Source organism: Falco rusticolus, chromosome 7 (assembly GCF_015220075.1).
Source record: "Falco rusticolus isolate bFalRus1 chromosome 7, bFalRus1.pri, whole genome shotgun sequence".
Classification (NCBI taxonomy): domain Eukaryota; kingdom Metazoa; phylum Chordata; class Aves; order Falconiformes; family Falconidae; genus Falco; species Falco rusticolus.
The window spans coordinates 7,116,310-7,135,179 of NC_051193.1; the positions used below are offsets into that span (position 1 = coordinate 7,116,310).

The 18,870-nt window shown below is 39.8% G+C and overlaps 1 protein-coding gene across 1 annotated transcript in view; it reads left to right on the top strand.

Annotated features, from left to right (window-relative positions):
• Positions 1-18,870, top strand: part of ADAMTS17 (ADAM metallopeptidase with thrombospondin type 1 motif 17) — a 191,470-nt gene that overhangs the window by 99,217 nt on the left and 73,383 nt on the right. The window contains exons 11-12 of the mRNA XM_037396065.1: positions 12,554-12,655; positions 14,361-14,506. Of these exons, the coding sequence (XP_037251962.1) occupies positions 12,554-12,655; positions 14,361-14,506 (248 nt within the window). The remainder of the gene's footprint in view (positions 1-12,553; positions 12,656-14,360; positions 14,507-18,870) is intronic.

The window sequence follows — 18,870 nt, forward strand, 5'->3', positions numbered from 1 at the left end:
CTGTTATGCTACTGTGAAGTGGCATTTGAAGGCAATGAAATTAAATTCTTTAAAGGAAATGATCAGCTTTAAATTTTAAACCTTCGAAGTTTGTGTTTTTTTCACCTTTGTGTTTCTCATGCCTCTGCTGCAGAATGCTTGTATTGTAAGTCTCAAAGCTGTCTACAAAAATATGAACAAAAAAAAATTGGCACTAGTCATTGGCATTAGCTGTAGAAATTATTGGCAAATACAGCTGTCTCCTCTTTTAGCCAATAGTAATGTGGTATTTTTAATTCAATAAAGTATTAAAAAAATTCAAATGTAAAAGTAATAAACATTTGACAGTAAATATTTGTTACAAAAAGGAAATAAACTTCAGGAAATGAGCCTGCTCGATCTTTTTATGATTACATGCGTCTACTGTCTATTTTCTTATTGAATAAAAGAGTTACATTATAACATTTCACTGGAGATAGTTGAGCTCCATAATTATATCAGGCAAACTAGATGAACTATATTTAAAAATGCCATGCAATTCAGTTGTAGAGCAAATTTCAGAGATTAGATGAATCCAAAATTTCAAAATTTTTGAGAAACTGCAGAAACTTTCTGTGCAGTAAGCTCTTTCCCTTAAAGGAATCAAAGCCCAAATTTTTAGAGGAATGTAATCTTTGCCTTCACAGAGAAATCAGGTACCTAAATGCTTGGCAGTGTCCGGACCTCAGACACTGCTCCAACTAGATATCTAGTCCATGAATATTCAACTTTATCTAGATATTTCAGATTGCATCTCCAAATTTTTTTCGTGTTTTTTTTTAATGATAACTCAGTTGTCCTAGTACAAGGTAGCAACTCCCAGAATTACAGCTTTGCCAAACCAGGTATCCTGCATCTCTTCCCCAGATTTGTAGAATAAAAATGAAAACCTGTGAGGTAGGCTCAGTTTTACATATACTGTACATCTTGATGTTAGTTTTTAATTTGCTTGGACACTGTGTTTACATTTTCCTATACTAAAATTTAAAAAATGAACTAGTTAACAGCATGAGTATATGATAACCAGCTTAATAATAGTCTGTTGTTATAATCTATGACCTCCAAGGTGTATAATTTAGGATCTGGTTCTGTAACATCAACGTTAGGTAAGATTCACTAGTGCATGTCACCCGTTCAAGGAGCTGTGGAATCGTGCTTTTAGGCTGGAGGCTTGTTAGGCAGGGAACAATCAATTTCCATTTATTTGAAAAGCACTGTTTCTATTATGATACTGTATGAATAATAACTGGCAAGATTACCAGCCAGCCCCTTGAGGGAATGCAAATCCATTCTGGTGCATGCTCTGCTTATACTTTTATTGATTTGAGATACATCCAGGTGGCTGGTTTTGGACTAACTTTAACCTGAGTATTAGATGGGTGAATCCTTGCTCATCACCAGGAAAGTAAATGTTTTCATGGCTCTGTGGAAGAATTAGTTTTGGTCTGAGGAACGGAATAAGAAAATAGAAGCTGGGCAGTTCTCAAGTGAGGTGATGTCCTTGTGATAATTAATATCTCGAGAACCTTCAGTAGTTCACCCTTCACATCTAAGTTAAGTAGTTTTCTCTGGTCATATGCAAAGGGATGAAAAGTGCTTTCACATGGTGCTTTCTGTTAATCTTTCCCATTGCAAATGTCTGATCAGTAAGAATGCTTATCTAGTAGGACATACAAATGTGCTTCTGCTATACCAGACGTGCTGGTTTTAGGTGGAAGGCTATACAGTCATGTCCCTTGCAGTGCTAGAAGAGCTTCTGGCCCACCTAAGAGTGTGCACAGTGATCTTTATTTTAAGGGAGAAATAACAGAAATTGAATTGATGACTGTGTCATCCTCAAGCTCAGCAAAATCATGATACGAATTGCAGAAAAAACTAAACAGCAATGCATCTTTGACACGGTACAGTGCATTATCAGTGTATCCCCAACACAGAGATCTTTTGGGATTTGGGTTGCTAAATATTGGTATGAGCCCAGGGTTAACAGGCTAGGTTGTGCAAATTGCAGGAAATTCAACTTGTCTGACCTCTGTTCTTCAGATCCACGCTGCACTATGAATCAAGTATTGTGGATTCGTTTGACCCCTATGCAAGAGGACGCAAAAAGCTTCACTCTACTCAAGCAACAAAGGCTTCTGCAGAGAGCAGACTTTAACTCTTTGCTGTCCCCTTTATTTAGCAGTAAAGTCAGTAAGAGGAATAGCACATTTTACGCTGAGTATCTCACAGAGCAGATATTGTGTTTCTCCACCAGAAATACGTAAAATTGCATTGTTCATAACTTCACGTGAAAAGAAGTGGTTTGTTTAATCACAACCCTGGGTTTATTTTACAGACTGGCATGCCTATGAACAGAGGCTTTTGCACTGAAATTATCTTTATGGAAAAAATGTGAATTCTGTTGCTTGTATCCAGTGTTTGGCTTTTTGTTTTCCATGCCTTTTGGCTTATTTATTATTAACACATTTTTGTGGGTTTTTACATAACCATTATCTTTCAGAATTATATTGAGTCAAAGCTGTGCTTAGGCTAAAATGGCACGTGGAAAGAGATTAGCATCTTGCTACAAAGAGATTTTTTCTGAAATAGGGTCACTGTCAACTCAGATCTAACTAACAATGTGTATTTTGACATGACACTGGTTTTAGAAAAATTAAAACAGCTAGAATTGGCTCTACTGTTTTCTTCTTAAGTTCAGGTTGTTTTTTAACAAATATCGGTATCTCCTGGGATCGACAAGCTACAGAGTAGAAGCACAGAACAAGAGGGCAAAGCTGATTGTAAGCCAAGGGAAACTGGCTCTATTTCTGGGCTGAAATGGAAAAGGAGAGGAACGAAAAGCAAAGGGAGAGCAACAATTGTAATAATCAAATGGATTTTGTGCATCCCTTCGGTTTTCATATTTGATGGTATGGTGGTGAATATAATTAAGCAGCTGTGGGTCTCTCTGTGGTCTTGATCTTGCAAAGACACTGATAGAGTGGACTCTTGGACTCTGTGCATGGGAATCAATGGATCTGTTTTTTCTTTGCAGTGTCATTTGCAAGATCCAGACAATAATAGTAAGCCCTATTATTTAGTTATGTATAGAATATTTACAAGAACATGTTAATTAGATTGTGAGGTGGTTTATCCTGGAAATAATAGGTTGCATTGTCATTTTCCATACAACCAGGGACTTTGTCTACATAATTTTCCCTTATATACTTTAGCTTTTATGTAAATATTATAATAATAATCATCATCATAATGATAATAATAATCTGGAAGAGGATGGGTCTGGTTTTCTTGAGGCTTGCAGGGTAGAAGCCTGGCAATTCTAAAATAAAATGAGAAGATTTTCTTTTTTAGAAGTAAAGGTAACAATTTACTTAATTGCCATGCTATATTTTATAGTTTTCCTAATGTAGGTTGTTAAGATTCAGACTAATTTCATGTTGCCTGTTTCATATGAAACTGAAGTGTCCTATTTCACTGCTTCTGTATGTTGCAAAAAGACCTTTTTCTCTTTATTTTCAGTGGAAATACTTTTTGTTTAAGGGAGAGAAAGAATGAGAGAGAAGCAGAGTTCCTGCCTGGGCAGCACAGCCCAGTTTACAATTATTGGAATGCTTCAGAAATTTTTGTACGTGTTTCAGTTTGGAAGATGGTCAAAACACATTCTGGTGCAGTGGTTTAAAGAAAAATAAAAAGAGAGAGAGGGGAACCAAAATAAAATTATAAAAATACAGTGTGGAAATTTAAGAATATAAAAATAATAAACTCTTAAAAATAATACAGAGTGCCTATTAAGAATCAAGCACTTGAGCTTGGCAATTCTACGTTTCTTATTAAGACACAAGGGGAGGGAGAAAGAATTAGTGTAGCCTTGTGATGTGGCATCTACAGCTGAAGTCTGTACTAACGAAATTAGCCAAAATACAATTGAGTATCAGCCTGAAAATAGTGTATAACAAGTTTGAAGGGCATTCAGACCTCTCCCGTTGGCCTTCTGGGAACTTCCCATCTGCAAAACACTTCAAGAGAAAACTCCCATAATCTTCACAACCACATCTGAACAGTGTGTGTACATATCTCTATTTATTTTACTGTCCCTTTCTTCTTTCTTCCCATGGCCAAGAAACATTATCCGTGATTTCAGGCTTTTATTTCCCCTTATTTATATATATATATATATATATTTTTAATGAACAACACTGCCTGTGTTTAAAAAAAAAAATCAATACTTTTCATATCCTACAATCAGGTGTTAAGGCTTGAGTTGTTCACTGGGAGTTACTGAGTGAGCATTACTCTCAGTGAAGACAATATGAGATGGAAGTGCAAGGTCAGAATTTTAGGCTCTGAGTTGCAGACACATCAGATAGGAGTGATCAGGTTGATTATGAAACTAGCCTGAAGCTCTTGCCCTACCTACATCGTGGACAGATATCTTCTCCTGAGCTAGATTACACCATGATACTGTGAAGTCATAGACCTTCTCTTGGTGGGATACGTTTAGTATGAACCACCGAGCAGAACCATATAACACATGGCACGTACAGTACGATGCTAATGTAACTGCCGTGGTTGTGACATAGTTGATTAGCTACAGCTCTTTTAAGCGTTCTGAGGTACAAATTGGTAATAAGTCCAAGTACAAAATTTCTAACGTTCAATTCAAAGGCGTAACTCTGTTCCAGTGCCTTGTACCACATGTCTCTTTCTTCTTCCAGGTTTGAAGAAACTGAAAAGATTAGTATTTAGCATAGGCTGCTTTGTCATAAAGTTAGTTTGTGGTCTCATTAATGCTGTCTTGCCAATCTCTTTCTTTTGACTATTACTTTAATTCCAGATATGTGAAAAAATGAAATAGAACTAGTGCTTTGCAAAGAAATATTTAAGATAGTGGAGAAGGCATTTAGTTTGTATTGAGAGCACTCTAGCAGAAACTGCTAGAACTAGAGACGATGTTTTTCCGTTTCATTGTTTGCTTCCCAATGTACAATTAAATTAGAAGTGTTTCTTTTGTTTTCTACTCGCTTGTGTCTTCTCTGGCAGTATTGGAGTCTTCCACTGCTTGTCTGGCTGGATCCATTCTTGTTTTTTGAACTCCGTGTGCCCAGCTTCATTACTGGCCCTTCACATTTGCATTTCTGTGCAGTGTCCATGTCATTGCTGCTTTTCTCAGCTTTTATTTCATCCTGATGCTTGTTCAGGAGGTTCAATCATGCCCTACATTTTCAAATGAAGTAATAGGTTTGAATGTGTCTGGTTTTTAGCATCTGGTTTTGAGTCTCAGGAAAGCTGCATAGTTTTCCAGAAGCCCTGAGCTTCTACCAGCTTTGAAAGGTTGCCCTCCTTGAAGTATTTCCAAGTCAGGCATCCCAAACAACTCTTCACTTCTCAAAATACTGGTTTCTTATATCTTCCCCGGATTGGAATAATCTCCAGATACTCCATTGCACGTTTCCAGTATAAAAGTAATTCATTCCAGTTTAACTTTCTCACAGGAAAGGGTGAAGAGCTTGCAGTAAGCCAAACCCCTCTCAGAAGAAGAATTTTTACATTTCTCTGTCGCCTACCATCTATCCCACAGAGCCTTTCATAGAGCCCTAGGAGCAGTTTTACTAGGAGACATGATGGCACACTTGGCAAAAGATCCCTGCAGCATCTGCTCTAGAGAGGTCAGGGCTCATCTTCCTGTCTGTAAGTGCGTTTTGGGCAGCTCTTGAATAGCCTGGTTTTGCTTTTGCTGACATTGTCAAAACATGAGAGCTCTGGATTTTTCTAATCCTTTGGCTTTCATCTGCTGTTAGAAAGGCTGTTTGACTGAAGATTGTAACCAGTTAATTTTATTCAGACCTTAGACATCCAAATCCATCTGTGGCAAGCAGTGTGTCATGGTAAGTTACTGTTTTGGAAGCTGACATATTTTGTCTTTCTCCCTGAAACGTGAAGAGGAAAAATTCTTATGTTTTAATTGTGGATTAGAAAAGCTCTTGATATCACTCCATATATATAAGGGTATGTTTCATATGGGATCCATGTGCTGGTAGCTGGAGTAATGCATGTCAAGCCACCTAGCTCAGAGAACCAAACCCAGTGTGACACACTTTATGTTTGCTGGGTTCAGTTTGTTTTGTTTTCTCTGATACAGAACATTAACAAATCTCGGAAATGACTATACTGAATTTTTTGTACTGTTCTACTAGGAAAAGAGTAGCACTGGAAAGCAGCTAACTCTCAAGGACCATTTCCCTAAGAGTTATTTAAGTGTCAGGGGCCATTTCCACAAAGTTAAAACAATCTTTTTGGTTTTATACACTTGTATCTGATGCTGGTGACTTTCTAATCACACAAGTATTGATGAAGAGGTCGTTCATTGAGTTAATGCCATTACATTGATGAAAAAACTAATATAAAGGGGAATAAACTCTAGATTTGTTTGTTGGCTCCAGGCAGGGAGGTTATTGGTCCTGTTCATCTAAAAAACATAATACATACGTGTTTCTGTATGTTCTGAAGAAACAAGTTGATCACCAAGTAGTGAAAGTACGGAAACATTTTTTAAGAAACCTTTTCTAGTTGCATCTAAGAAGATATATGGTTACTTTTTTATAATACAGGCTGCGATACTTTCTGTCAAACAGTAAAGAGATCTATTCTTCTCTGTCATAAATGAATAAAATTGCACAATATGAATTTGTAGGACTGTTGCCCAGTTCTGTTAAAATGCGACATTAGTGAATATGAACCATTGCCCAAATATTCTAGGGTAGTCCTGGTGATTCTTTCTCAAGCCTTCCCTTGACTTTTTGGAAGACTTTTTGGTCTGTCATTGGACAGATAGACAGATACCTCTACTATTGGACCTGCCACTTGTTCTTTGGAGTATCAGCTCTAGAGAAAGGTCAGCATCTGGCCATTGATATCCAGCTTCACAGTTATCTTGTCTGGGGCAGCATATGCCTCCTTCTCAGCAGTGCCTTCCAGTTTTACAGGATTATGATTTTGGGCACTTTTCATTTAGTTTTCAGCAGCAAGAAGCTCCGTCAATAGCAGTGGCAAACAACAGTGTTTGCCTCCTTTGTGATGCATTGTAGATTGTCAGTTGTTTATGCACCCAGAATTAAAGACAGCGGCAGTGTAGAAATTGGGGACATTCTTTTTCTCACCTTGTTGTGTAAAGGATTCCTCCTCGGAAGCATGCTGTGAGCCTTCAAGAACACATACATAGTATTTTGAACAGGAAAATGAGTGTAAATTGTGTGTTTATTGTACTTAATAGGTGTTAATTAGGATTCTGTTTATACGCGTGTTTTCTCTCACAGTTAGCTATATGCCAAGCCATAACCTTGGCAAAATAAGAGAGATCTGATACTTCATTGAAAGCCAGCATATTTATAAGCATGCCTGTGTGTTATGTGGTCTCTTGCTCCTCTTCCTTAAGGATATTTACTCTTTCTAAGTCCTTCATAATCGCCTCATTTTGACAGAAAAATTGGTTTCATGGTGATTTAATTCTGCTGCTAGAAATAAGAGGTTACTCTTTGCAGTGGGCAATAGGCAGCAGGAAGAAGTTCATTCTCAAGAAAAATAAGTGGTGTTTCTTTTTTCGAATGAATCCAAGGTGAGGGAGTGAATGTGTAGGGAATGAACTAGCTTCTGTAGAGTAGTTCACTAGTGGGAAGGACATCTTTATTAATTGGATTTCCTTTATGCTTTGGAGATTTGGAAGCTCCCCCTTGTAGGTAATAATATGAGGCTCTGAGTCAGGGGGGTATTGCGAGCCCTTCTCACTGAGACCATATGAGGTCACTGGGCAGAGTCATGCTGATTTCAGTAACGGTGGTGATGCAATAGCTAACCCAGAAACTAGCAGTCTCTAGACTTACTGCCTGTGGGCAAAGAGCTGGCTGAATTAATTCTGGCTTCTCCTCATTTCCAGCTGCAGCACTGAGTTAAAGAAACTAAAATAGATGACTTCCCTAGAGCTGCGTGTGAGTGCTCATAGTGCTTCACACGCTGTGAGTCTGTGCTGGCACACGTGGGGGATGGAGTTACAAGTAAGGTAAACACTGTCTTCAGAAACAGTATGTCTTGTGAAAAAGTATGAAAAGCTGTGAAAGGTGGGAAGGCCCATAGCCAGACGTGTCCCTGGGAGTATCCCAGGAGTTGTTTCTGGGTTTACCCTGAAGTTTAACTAGGGCAGGCAGTGTGAGCCTGGGCTGTGACACTGAGCAGAGGACTGCAGAGCTCGGAGCAGCGTTTTCACTTGTGTCCCAGCAGGCTTTCAGCAATACACTTAATCCCTTTCTGTTTCTCATCTTCCCACCTATAACAGAGCAATAAAGCTTCCTTTATCTCCAAGCTCCCAGGAGTCTGTTTAGATTGCAAGTTCTTTGAGGAAGAGAAAACACCTGGCACAGTAAGGCCTCTTTCTCAGATAGATGCCATTATAATGCCTGTAATTGGAAGCATCGTTCACCTGCTGAGCAGATATCTCCTAGCCTGGGAGTTTCCGGGCTGCGACCTCTCTCAGGACAGGTTTCTAACAACTGTGCAGACAGCTTTTCCTATCTTCCAGGAGTTATTTGGAATCTAAAATGTGCACCTTTATAAAAATTCCATTTTTATTTTGATTTTTGACTTTATTTTCTCTCTGTATAAATTCTTTAAGGGTTCAGTTGAACAAGCATTTCAATTAAAAAAAAAAAAGGAAAATTATTTTTTAATTGAAGTATTACTTTTCAAAACATCTCAATTTTTGTAATTTTGCTTTGCCCTTGGAAATATCTCAGACTGCGAGCTGATCCAAAGATGACCTTTCCCCACAGACAGTTTCAACAAATCAATATTTTCCTAGTGAAAAATATCTATCATCGGAGAATCCTGTTACTTTTTGAAGGCTGAAGGGAAGATTTTGCAGGCAGAGACCTGCTGTCTAAAAGCTGGTTGCTGAGTTTACAATTAGCAGTAACACAGCTCTTTTGATGGCTTCTTCTGTATCAGAGTAAGCTCTGAACTGCCACTCACATACAAGCAACTTCCTTTCAAGTCCTGCCATTTCTCACTTTGTTATTTCCCCACAAAGCTGGCTGTTTAACTATTAAAAAGTCACTCACTGTGACTGGTTAGCTATAGGACTGTTTAATGGGGTTTTTTGTTTGGGTTTCTATTGTAGCTGAGGAGGATATATGATCTCTTTTGGAATGAGCTATTAACATGATAAAACATCTTGGGAACATACAATACCAAAGATGATGGTTTAATCTTTGCTGGGGTATCTGAATGCTGTATTAAATACAGGGGACTGCACTAACGAGTGTTTCAGCTTTGTAGTGGTATGGCACTAGAACACAGAGTTCTGAAGCGCAGTTACCAGATTTTTCTGTAACTGTTTCCTGAAATATGCTTTGCATTTAGTATTCTGAATCAAACACAGGGATACTATAAAAATCCTATGTTTTCCATACTGCAAAGATGGGAAATTTCAGAAAGGTTGGTGTTGCTAAAGGAGTTTTTTTCTTTATTTATCTTCCTATAAATATATGTGTGTGCACGTGTGTGTGTGTATACATACATATATGCAAACATATACATATATATACACACATACACACATGTATGTGAATATTTGCACCCACTGTACCCATGGGCTGGGCTCAGTTCTGTAGTTCTGCTGGTGCAGACACACCTGTTTGAGGTTATCTGTGTCCATTGCTTCCCCAGGCCATGCGTCATACCTGGGCCTGTTAGCTGGCTTCATCACCTTCCATGTTCTTGTGGGCTATGGAGGAATTCTGGTTGGCAACGAAAATTGTACAAAAAGCTGCTTCATTTTTATGACTTCCTGTTTCCAACCCCCTCTTCCTCCTCCCAGTTTTACATCAAAGAGGACAATTTAACCCTGACTAATTTACATGCAGCTTATGATCCAGGGGCTTGAAGCTGAAGCTTAAAAAATACTGGCCTTGCATAATGCACAGATATTCAGCAATGCTGCTCCTATGTGTCTAGAACAACTTCTTTAGGGCTGTAGTGAATTCCGTTACATCTTCAGCCAGGATGGCTTTCTGACAGAAAGCAGAAGCAGCGGGTTTCCTTCCGGAACCACAGGGCAAAATTTCCATCTGGGTCATTCAAGAGATCAGGCTGGAGGGTTTCTCATCACATTCTGCTCTGAAGCTTTGTGGTTATATGTAAGAGAGGGGCTGAAGCCTGGAAAAGTAGAAATGCTTTGCTATCTGCACCCTTCCTCTCTGGAGCTTCCCTTCATTTTACGTGTCAGTATTCCCCAACCACAATTTGAAAGGAGACATTGCTGGTGGTTCTTTCACAAGATCACTGTCCACAATCATCAGGGGAGAAGAGAGAGACCAGATTGTCAATGAATTTCTGAACTCGGCTTAACAGTAACAACATTTATAGGTCACCAATACAATTACTTTTAATGGCAAAGAAGCTGTTACAGTTTAGCCAGTCTAACATGTTCATGCAATGCATTTAATTGTGTCCTGCAGCTACATGTAGCACGTCCTGCCACTGTGACTAGAACCTCCTATGATAGCTTCTACTTACGTCTCTGACCTAACTTAACATAACTCTATGCTTTTAACATATCTTAACTGTTTTGGAAGCCTATTAAATCATTCATTCATATGTGTACAGGTTTAGTATAAAGAATAACCCATCACCTTTAGATCCTGCTGAGTTAAACCAGATGCAAGGATGCTGTAGCTTTACAACTAGGAAGGCAAGCAAGTTTGGCATTTTGGGGAAAAGCTTTTTCAGGTTAAACTGTTTATTGCCTAGACTGGTGTTCTTTCTGTAACACTTGTGGACAGTTAATTGATGCACTTTTTTATTTTAATCCTCTCTGAGGAAGGCAGGGTTTTGAGAATCTGGGAGTTGCGGTGTGGAACAACTGATTTCTCAGTAAGCTCTGAAATCTCTGGCTTGTCAATTCTTCTGCCTCAGTATACCTATCTGTAAAATACTGTGTGATGTCCTTATGGCTAATTGGTGCTTAAGTGCTTTCAGAGCTGTGGGTAAACCACTAATTAGTCACAGTAATTTAGTCAAAATTACTGAAGTCTGATATTTTCCCATATGCTCTATTAGTTCGGGGGAAATGTCTTGGAAATTAATTGATTTAGGCTTCCCTGGTGTATTTACTGTTGTTTGGTTTTTTGACAATGATTTTCTGTGTTGTGGTTAATACAGATGTTGCTGGATTTTGCTGTCTGCTTCTAGTTTTTGTGAATGTTCTTTTGGTTTAAATAGTGCAAAATCCTCTTTCCAGAAAGAAATGTGGAAATAAAACAGGATGCAGATACTGCTGCGATAACTATTCTGTTTCAGTATGTTCTACATCATCACTCTTGGTATTGGGATTTATTTCATCTGCACCCTCTGCTGTACAGATCTATTTTATATAGACATACCAACATGCATGTACACAAAACACACATGCACCCACAGTCTCTTACACTACATCGTGAAAGAACCATAAGGTTGAAGCATGTTGACTCAACTATTTAATGAGGTGCAATAAATCTTGACAAGACCAGCTGGCACTAGAGTCAGGCTTCTCATCTTTTTACCATTACATTGAAATGTGAACAATAGTGGAAAGAAATGTAACTCTTCTTTTTCTTTTTTTGGTACTCGGTTCTGTAGCTTTGTATTGAAATCATCCACTTCCATGGAATGCAAAGCACGGTGAATGCTGTGGAAAATGTTAACAATGTAAAGGCCCCTTTTCCTGGTCCTTTTGCTCAAATTCTGAAAACTTATTAATCTGACAGATCATGCAAGTGTGGTCAGCATTAATATCCCTGCAACACACACTGGCTGAGCAGAGCAGCAATGTTGAGTAACGATAGCCAGAACATGTTTCAAGTCTGGTAGTGAGTTGTGCTGTACCTCTTCCTGCTCTTGCCTTCCAACCTCACTTTTCACCTTCTTTAGCACATTGGACTCTCTCTTTCTAGCAGCTACTTCCCACCACCAAACTTTTACTAACTTTGCCCCTCCCGGTCACCAAGCTCCTCCTACGCTGCATGGCACACCGTGAAATCCTTTCCTCTTTCTCATTCTGCCTTAAGGTCATCTTCTCCTAACGGGCATTGCTAGCTGATGACAGCTACCACCAGGTGCAGCAGGGCTGACTGTGTGTTACTTGAGTATCTTTCTAAAAAATACAAGTAATTAAGCAGCTTGGACATCTAAGCATGTGGCATGGTTCCGAAGCACTCATCTTGGCCTCCCATACATGATTCTTTTTTAAGGGACCGGATTTATTATTGTGAAAAGAAATCTGTTTAAATAATGCACTTCTTGTTTTGGGTGGGTTTTATCCATCTATGTGTTTCATGTTTCCAGCCCTGCCACTTAATGCCAATCTATCCTTAAAAAATAATTGCTCCCAAACCAACTAGATGGCTTTGGATTCACTTGAGGAAGACTGCCTGAGCTTTGAAGTGTATCCTGTAATGACAGCTGGCATCTCCAAAAATAGTAACTGCACCTCTTTGCTTTATGGTTACAGCATTTGATGTGTGCTGGGCTCTGGTGCCTGGTGGAAGGAGATACATCCTGTAAAACAAAGTTGGACCCCCCTCTGGATGGCACTGAATGCGGCGCAGACAAGGTAATCAAAATGCTCAGTAGCAATCACTTTGTTTTTTCCAGCATTGTCTGTCAAATAATGCTTCCAAGATGTTCAGTATTTACCATAAACCCATATTTTCTACTGATTCTGTTACAGAAACCACTCAAATTAACAGCTGGATTGGGTTAAGTCTTTCTGATTTTATGTTACGTGTATTTCAGTAGCCTTTGGAGACCTCAGTAGAAAAGTTCTTGTGGTCTAGGCATTCTACAAACACTGCAGGAAACCCCCATGCTTCACTGCTAAGTGCACAGGCTGAGTACCCTGGCAGTCATGTTGGGTAGTAGCTCACTCCTGTCACTTCTGTTCATTGCTGCCAGTGGTGTTTCATGAGTGAGATGTTTTTCAGTGTAAGATAAGGTAGTAGTGTTCTTGGCTATATTGGAGTTTGAAAGTGTGGAGAGCATTTAGGCTGACATTTGGGGAGTGGAGGAAGATGGGGAAAGAAAAAGAGGCTACTTAAAAACTTCATGGTTTCTCCAAGTAGCTCAAAATGCATTGAGCTCAAATTAAGTTATATTCAGTTATTTTTGAAGTATAATTTCCTGTACTGTATGTATATACTGAGATGACTAAGGCATATATGGAGTTTCCAGAATCCAGGTTGATGTAAAAAACTGTTACAAGAAATACAAAATAAACTCTCAAATTAGTGGATCTCCCTCCAGTGAAAATCACCATTCCAGTAACTGGCTTCAATACCATAAGGGTGAGAGTTACTGAGGCTCAGCTGCTGCCTCCCAGCTGTGACCTGCTGTGCTAACAGAAGTTGACTTAAGTGAACGTTTACCCTCTGAGATGGGCTGTGGTAAATGGTATGTGGTTCATTAACATATGTGGTTGATTAGCCCAGTGCAGCTGATAACATATTAGGCTACAAAGGAACTTGACTGCTTTGGTAACAGCCAGCCCCTCACTTACTGATTTTGGATTTTAGTATTTTTTGTATGTTGTATGGTTGGGGAGGTAAGATTAATTAAGAAAAAATAAAAAGTTTATTGCTAAAATGAAAGATCAGAGATCTTTTCTTTGCTTGCAAATAAAGGTAAACAATGACAAGAAAAGCTGAGTCCTGGAAAGCACGACAAGGAAATGGAGACAAAAGATTTTGAGATATATGTTTGTCTAACTACAGGAGTCCTGGTGATACTTTCATGAGACTGCTTAGCAGTGCTTATTTATCATATCCTGGACAGAGCAGGAGAATAGGCCAAGTTTGCTGCCTGGTCAGGAGCCAGCACAACCTATTAGAATCAAAGGTTGTTTGGGGCTTTGGCCAAGTTAGGTGCAAAATACCTCAATTATTTTGTACATAGTGGGAATACTGCTGATTAAGACATTGCTTTGGGGTGTACTTTCTTGGACTCGGTTTCTGTGAAGAGTGTGGCTTTAAGTCTTAGCACTTAGATTGTTGTCTGCTTTATAAAGCAAGAGGCTCAATTCTGTAATTGCTTCTTTTAATGACAGAAATCCCTTCAGGGGTTCATTGAGGGTGACACTTAAATTTGTGTTTCATGTCCTCTCTTTCCCCTCCTCCCACCTCCATCTCACTGAAGCCTTGAGTCTCTAGAAACTCAAACATGGGCTTATTGTAATCTCAGACATCCTTTTAAGTCCACACATGCAGGAATGTTTGCAATATCAGGACTTCTTTCCAGCCTGGGCTAACGCAATTGCATTTCAGTGGTGCCGTGCTGGAGAGTGTGTCAGTAAAACTCCCATCCCTGAACATGTTGATGGAGACTGGAGCATGTGGAGTCAGTGGAGCATGTGCAGCCGGACATGTGGCACAGGAGTGCGATTCAGACAGCGGAAATGTGACAATCCCCCGTAAGTCTTTACATCATCCTGATTTCTTTTTGTATGTAGCACTTAGACAAGCCTTACTGCAAGAGTACAGGAAAGAAATGGGCAGCAGAGCCCACAAGATTCCTTGTTCATGAGTGGCAAGGAGCAGGCCAATATCCTGGAATGACTCGGAGTGAAGTAGGTTCTGTGGAAGTGGTTTGAAGGGTTACCATTGGAAGCAGCCCATTGCAATGATCCAAACATAGATACAACTGAATTAAAAATGTGCAGTTTGGCAGAAAAAAAGATGCCGTTTTTTCCTGTCCAGCACTGCAGTGAATGAGGGGGGGCTGATCTGGATCTACAGACCAAACTGAGCCAGTATGTCTTGGAGATCAGTTTTGCAGGGAGTGCTGGCTCTGGTCTTGGGAAGTGATAAGAGTGTTGACAGTGGTCATAGTGTCACGTAACTGTGTTGGTAAAGCACCTTGAGATATTCTGTACATCAGGATGTGCTGCGTATGAAAAGGAAGGTTTTCGCACACACAAAGTGCAGTGGGTACTGTTTAGCTCCTGCAGTGACTACAAATAGACCTATGCTCTCTGCTTGGACTTGGATTTTTTTCTAATTTAGGAAGAAATGTAAGTGTTGTTGTCTCCCATGTGCCATACTTCATCCCTCAGGTCAATTGAGGCACATCTGGAAATTTTTTCTTCTTATGGGAGGCCTGAACAGATTACCATGGTAGCCATTTAACTGACTACCCCTGTTTGTGCGCATTACAACTTCTGAGATGAGTGAGGATGCTTACAGTCTTGAGAGCACCCCTCCAAGTTGTGCATCTCTATTCATATTTTAAGGTTTTTTCCACAGACAAAGCACAGGAAACTTTTCTTTTTAAATAGGGACTGAAATTCTGGCTAGCAATACAGTAACTTTGAAGACATGCCTAGATGATGGATAGGCACACACTGGCTGCTGCTGAGTTGTACTCATGTGAAAGGGATATTTTTGTTTATTCCTCTCCTTAAATAACGCTGAACTGCAATTGCATTTCTGTAATGTCCAGGCTTGATTTTTACCAGCTCATTTTCCTGAACAAGGGACTGAGCTGGTTTCTTTGCTGTCAGCTACAAAAAGTCTTTTTAACCACAGTGCTGACCAAACCTAAATCCATTCATCATTGTTCTTTAAATTACAGGAAATGCTCCCTCCAAGATTGCACACTGATTTTAAAATTCTCTTGCTTATATACATTTTTGGCTGGGGATACACACGTGATCTTCTTTTGCTTCAAATTCCTGGCATCAGCCCACTTCTGCAGCTGGTTTATTCACTGTCCAAAAATACTGGCTAGGGGATTTATCTTTTATTTTATATATATTTGGTCTTGGGATTTTTTTTTTAAACTGGAATCTCTACTCCTGCCAGCTGACTTTTGAGCCTGTGGGACTATCAGTATTTTTAAATCAGTTACTTCACTGTTCGATTTGGTTTTTCGTCTCTGCAATTTCTCTGAGTATTTGCATGCATTGCCTCCAAATGGTTGCAAGGCAGTGTGGCGTGAGCCAGTTTGCACATGAGGACTTTTGAGTTGTACTGCCTTGTGTTCTTACCTAGTCTTTGGATTGTTGTTGTACGGTGTGATTGAGGAGAAAACCACTGGCTTAAACAGAACATCAGAATGAGATCTCTACCCCTTCTCCAGTCCCCTCTTGTCCTGTAAAAGGGTCACAGTAGTATAAATGGGCTTTGATTGCTTCAGTTCCATTAGTGGATGGATTCTCTTAGCATAAATACAGTGGAAGATGGGCATGAAGTTGTCTACCAGGACGTCTCACACAGTCACTGTTTCAGACATATGTCAGGGTGGGCTTGAATTACACTGTTTGTTGGAAATGCCGGACAGTGCTGGAGCCCATATTATACAGGGCTTGGGACCGAGATTACAGGGGTCTTTCCCTTCAGGTTCTTGAAGAGAATCTGATAGAGGTGATGCCAAATTTCTTGACCTCAGCTTTGGAAAGGTGGAAGGGACACAAGGATGAGGCCACTAAAATGGAGTGAAGCAGGGAAAGAAAGGTATATGAATAAGTCCTAGGTAACTATTTGTGGGAGACCAGAGGCAGTGACTGTCATTTTTCTTCGTCTTGCATGATGAAAACCATCAGTATCATGTTTAAACCTGCCAAGAGGCCTGTAATACTTAAATACTATTACAGAAGTCAGTTAAAGATTACTGTCAGTAATTCTGCATTCCCTATCCAAACAGTAACAGAGCAGAACATAACCAACAGGCAGAGCTGTCTTGTCCATTTCTCTAACTGCCTGTCCATGCCTGTTTATCTGCTTGTTCTTGAACCCCTTGAACAGACACTGTATATTTTACGAGTGTTTTACTGGAGTTAGTCTAGGAGAAAGCGGCACCACACTGCCAAATAAAGTATGATGCTGTTGGGCAGAGGGGAGCTGAGGTGGGAAGGTCTTCTTGGGTATATTATTTTTTGTTGGATTACTGGGAGTAGAAACGTCCCCCATGTCTGTAGGATGCTCTGTTACTTTGTGGCTGATGAGTGCATCCAACTCTTTAATTTTGGAAGAAACTGCATCAGGAGGATGCAGTTCATTTTACTCCTTAATTAGAAGGGGAAGACAGGTCAGGATGCTGATGGGCCAAGCAGAAGAGTACAGGCCAAATGGCACTATGTTCCTGCAGCTCCCACTGACTGGGAGTGATGGGTGCTCAGGAAGTCTCTGTCTTCTAATGGATTTGGCTATTACTTTAATATTGCCAATGACCATTATTACCAATAGTGAGAGCTGCTTGCTTCCAGTCTGCATTGGCAAAGTAATAGAAAGTCCCTCACAAGTTAAGGACATCTTAAGATTAAAGCCAAAACAGCTGCTGATGAGCACAGTAAATAACAGTCCTACTGTGTCTTCTGTTCCATGGCCATCAGATTGACACCCCGCTCTTGGGAGAGCGCTCTGTTACTCTTTGGATATTCTGACTGCTTGCTTTATTTGATTTTTTTCTCCTGTGCATGTACACACAAACATGCAGTCACTTACATTCAATGGCTACATCTCTTTTGCTGTAGCCAAAGAAGTGGTGCTGAAACCAAAGTTCATGTGTCTGATGTCTTTATGTGAGCGCAGGGTTCATGTGGGAGGAAGGCTGTGTCGTGCTCGCAGTCATCTGGATGGAGTGTCTGTCTCATACAGCCTAAGGCAGCAGACACAATCCTCCCAGCAGATTTCTGCATCAGTCTCAGCGCATCTGCTGCCTTGCATGTGTCCGTGGCAGAAAAGAGGTGTTGGCAGCACAAACAGACGTTTGTTTAAGCTGTTATTCTGGTGACTCTGTGGTGTTACCGTGTCATCGGAGATAATCATTTCCATTAAAAAAAAACCCAAAACACTCTTTCTGGGATTAATGGAGCTACTGTAAAAATTTGATCTAGACTGAAATTTGGCATAAAGTTCTTCCATGCAGAGTTGAATGTTTCTGTTGCATCAAATGCTGAATTCATTGAGTCCAGCACAGCTAGGAAATAAAACGCCCTGTCCTATAGCCAGCATGTAACTTGCAACTCTTGCTAGGACCACTGACACAAATAACTGATATACAAGGGCCTTGCTTTCTAATTAGCTGACTGATATAAGCTGATGTTCATTGCTCTTCTGGGAGGGAGGGGGAAAGAGGCTTTTGGAATGAATGCCATACTGCTAAAAACTGGAATTTGGCTGGAGTTACTTTTTATAGCCATCTGTTAAAGAAAAGCAAGAACATTACTTTATCCATCTTTGCTGATTACAGCTGGGGAGATAGGTATGTAACAAATTCAGGAGAGTATCAGCAAGTAGCTAAAGAAATTATCTGTTAGGATGGCTAGGTCTTTTGCTTACTTGGGTTTTTTGCAAAGAAAATGAGGGTTATTGTTGAGAGTTTGAGTTTTCCTTCTTCTCTGGGGAATCATAAATACAATAAATAGATTTTGCAGGTGTTTAATCCTGATGTTGGATTAGTGGCCTTTCCTGCATGTTTAAAAAACAAATATGTAAAATGGCATGTTTTTCATGGATGGAGATGATCTGCTGCACAGATTTGTTTCTGGACACCCTGTGTAAGGTACAGGTTATAGCTACTTCTATGGTGGTTTTGTTTCAAACTGCTGAAGGCAGGACCTTAGAGGACATGTGCTAAAGAGACATTTGCAGTGTCTCAGTAGTTAGGAGTGTTTAAGGTAGGAGGCAAAGCAAATGGTGAGAAGAGAAAGTTGAAACATTCCAGGTTGCTTGCCTTTGCCTTGGGTATTTAGTGTGATCCTGGGCACAGTCATGTCACCTTGGTGCCTGTAGGTTCCCCATTAAGAATATAAATACTTAACATTGGTATTTGTAA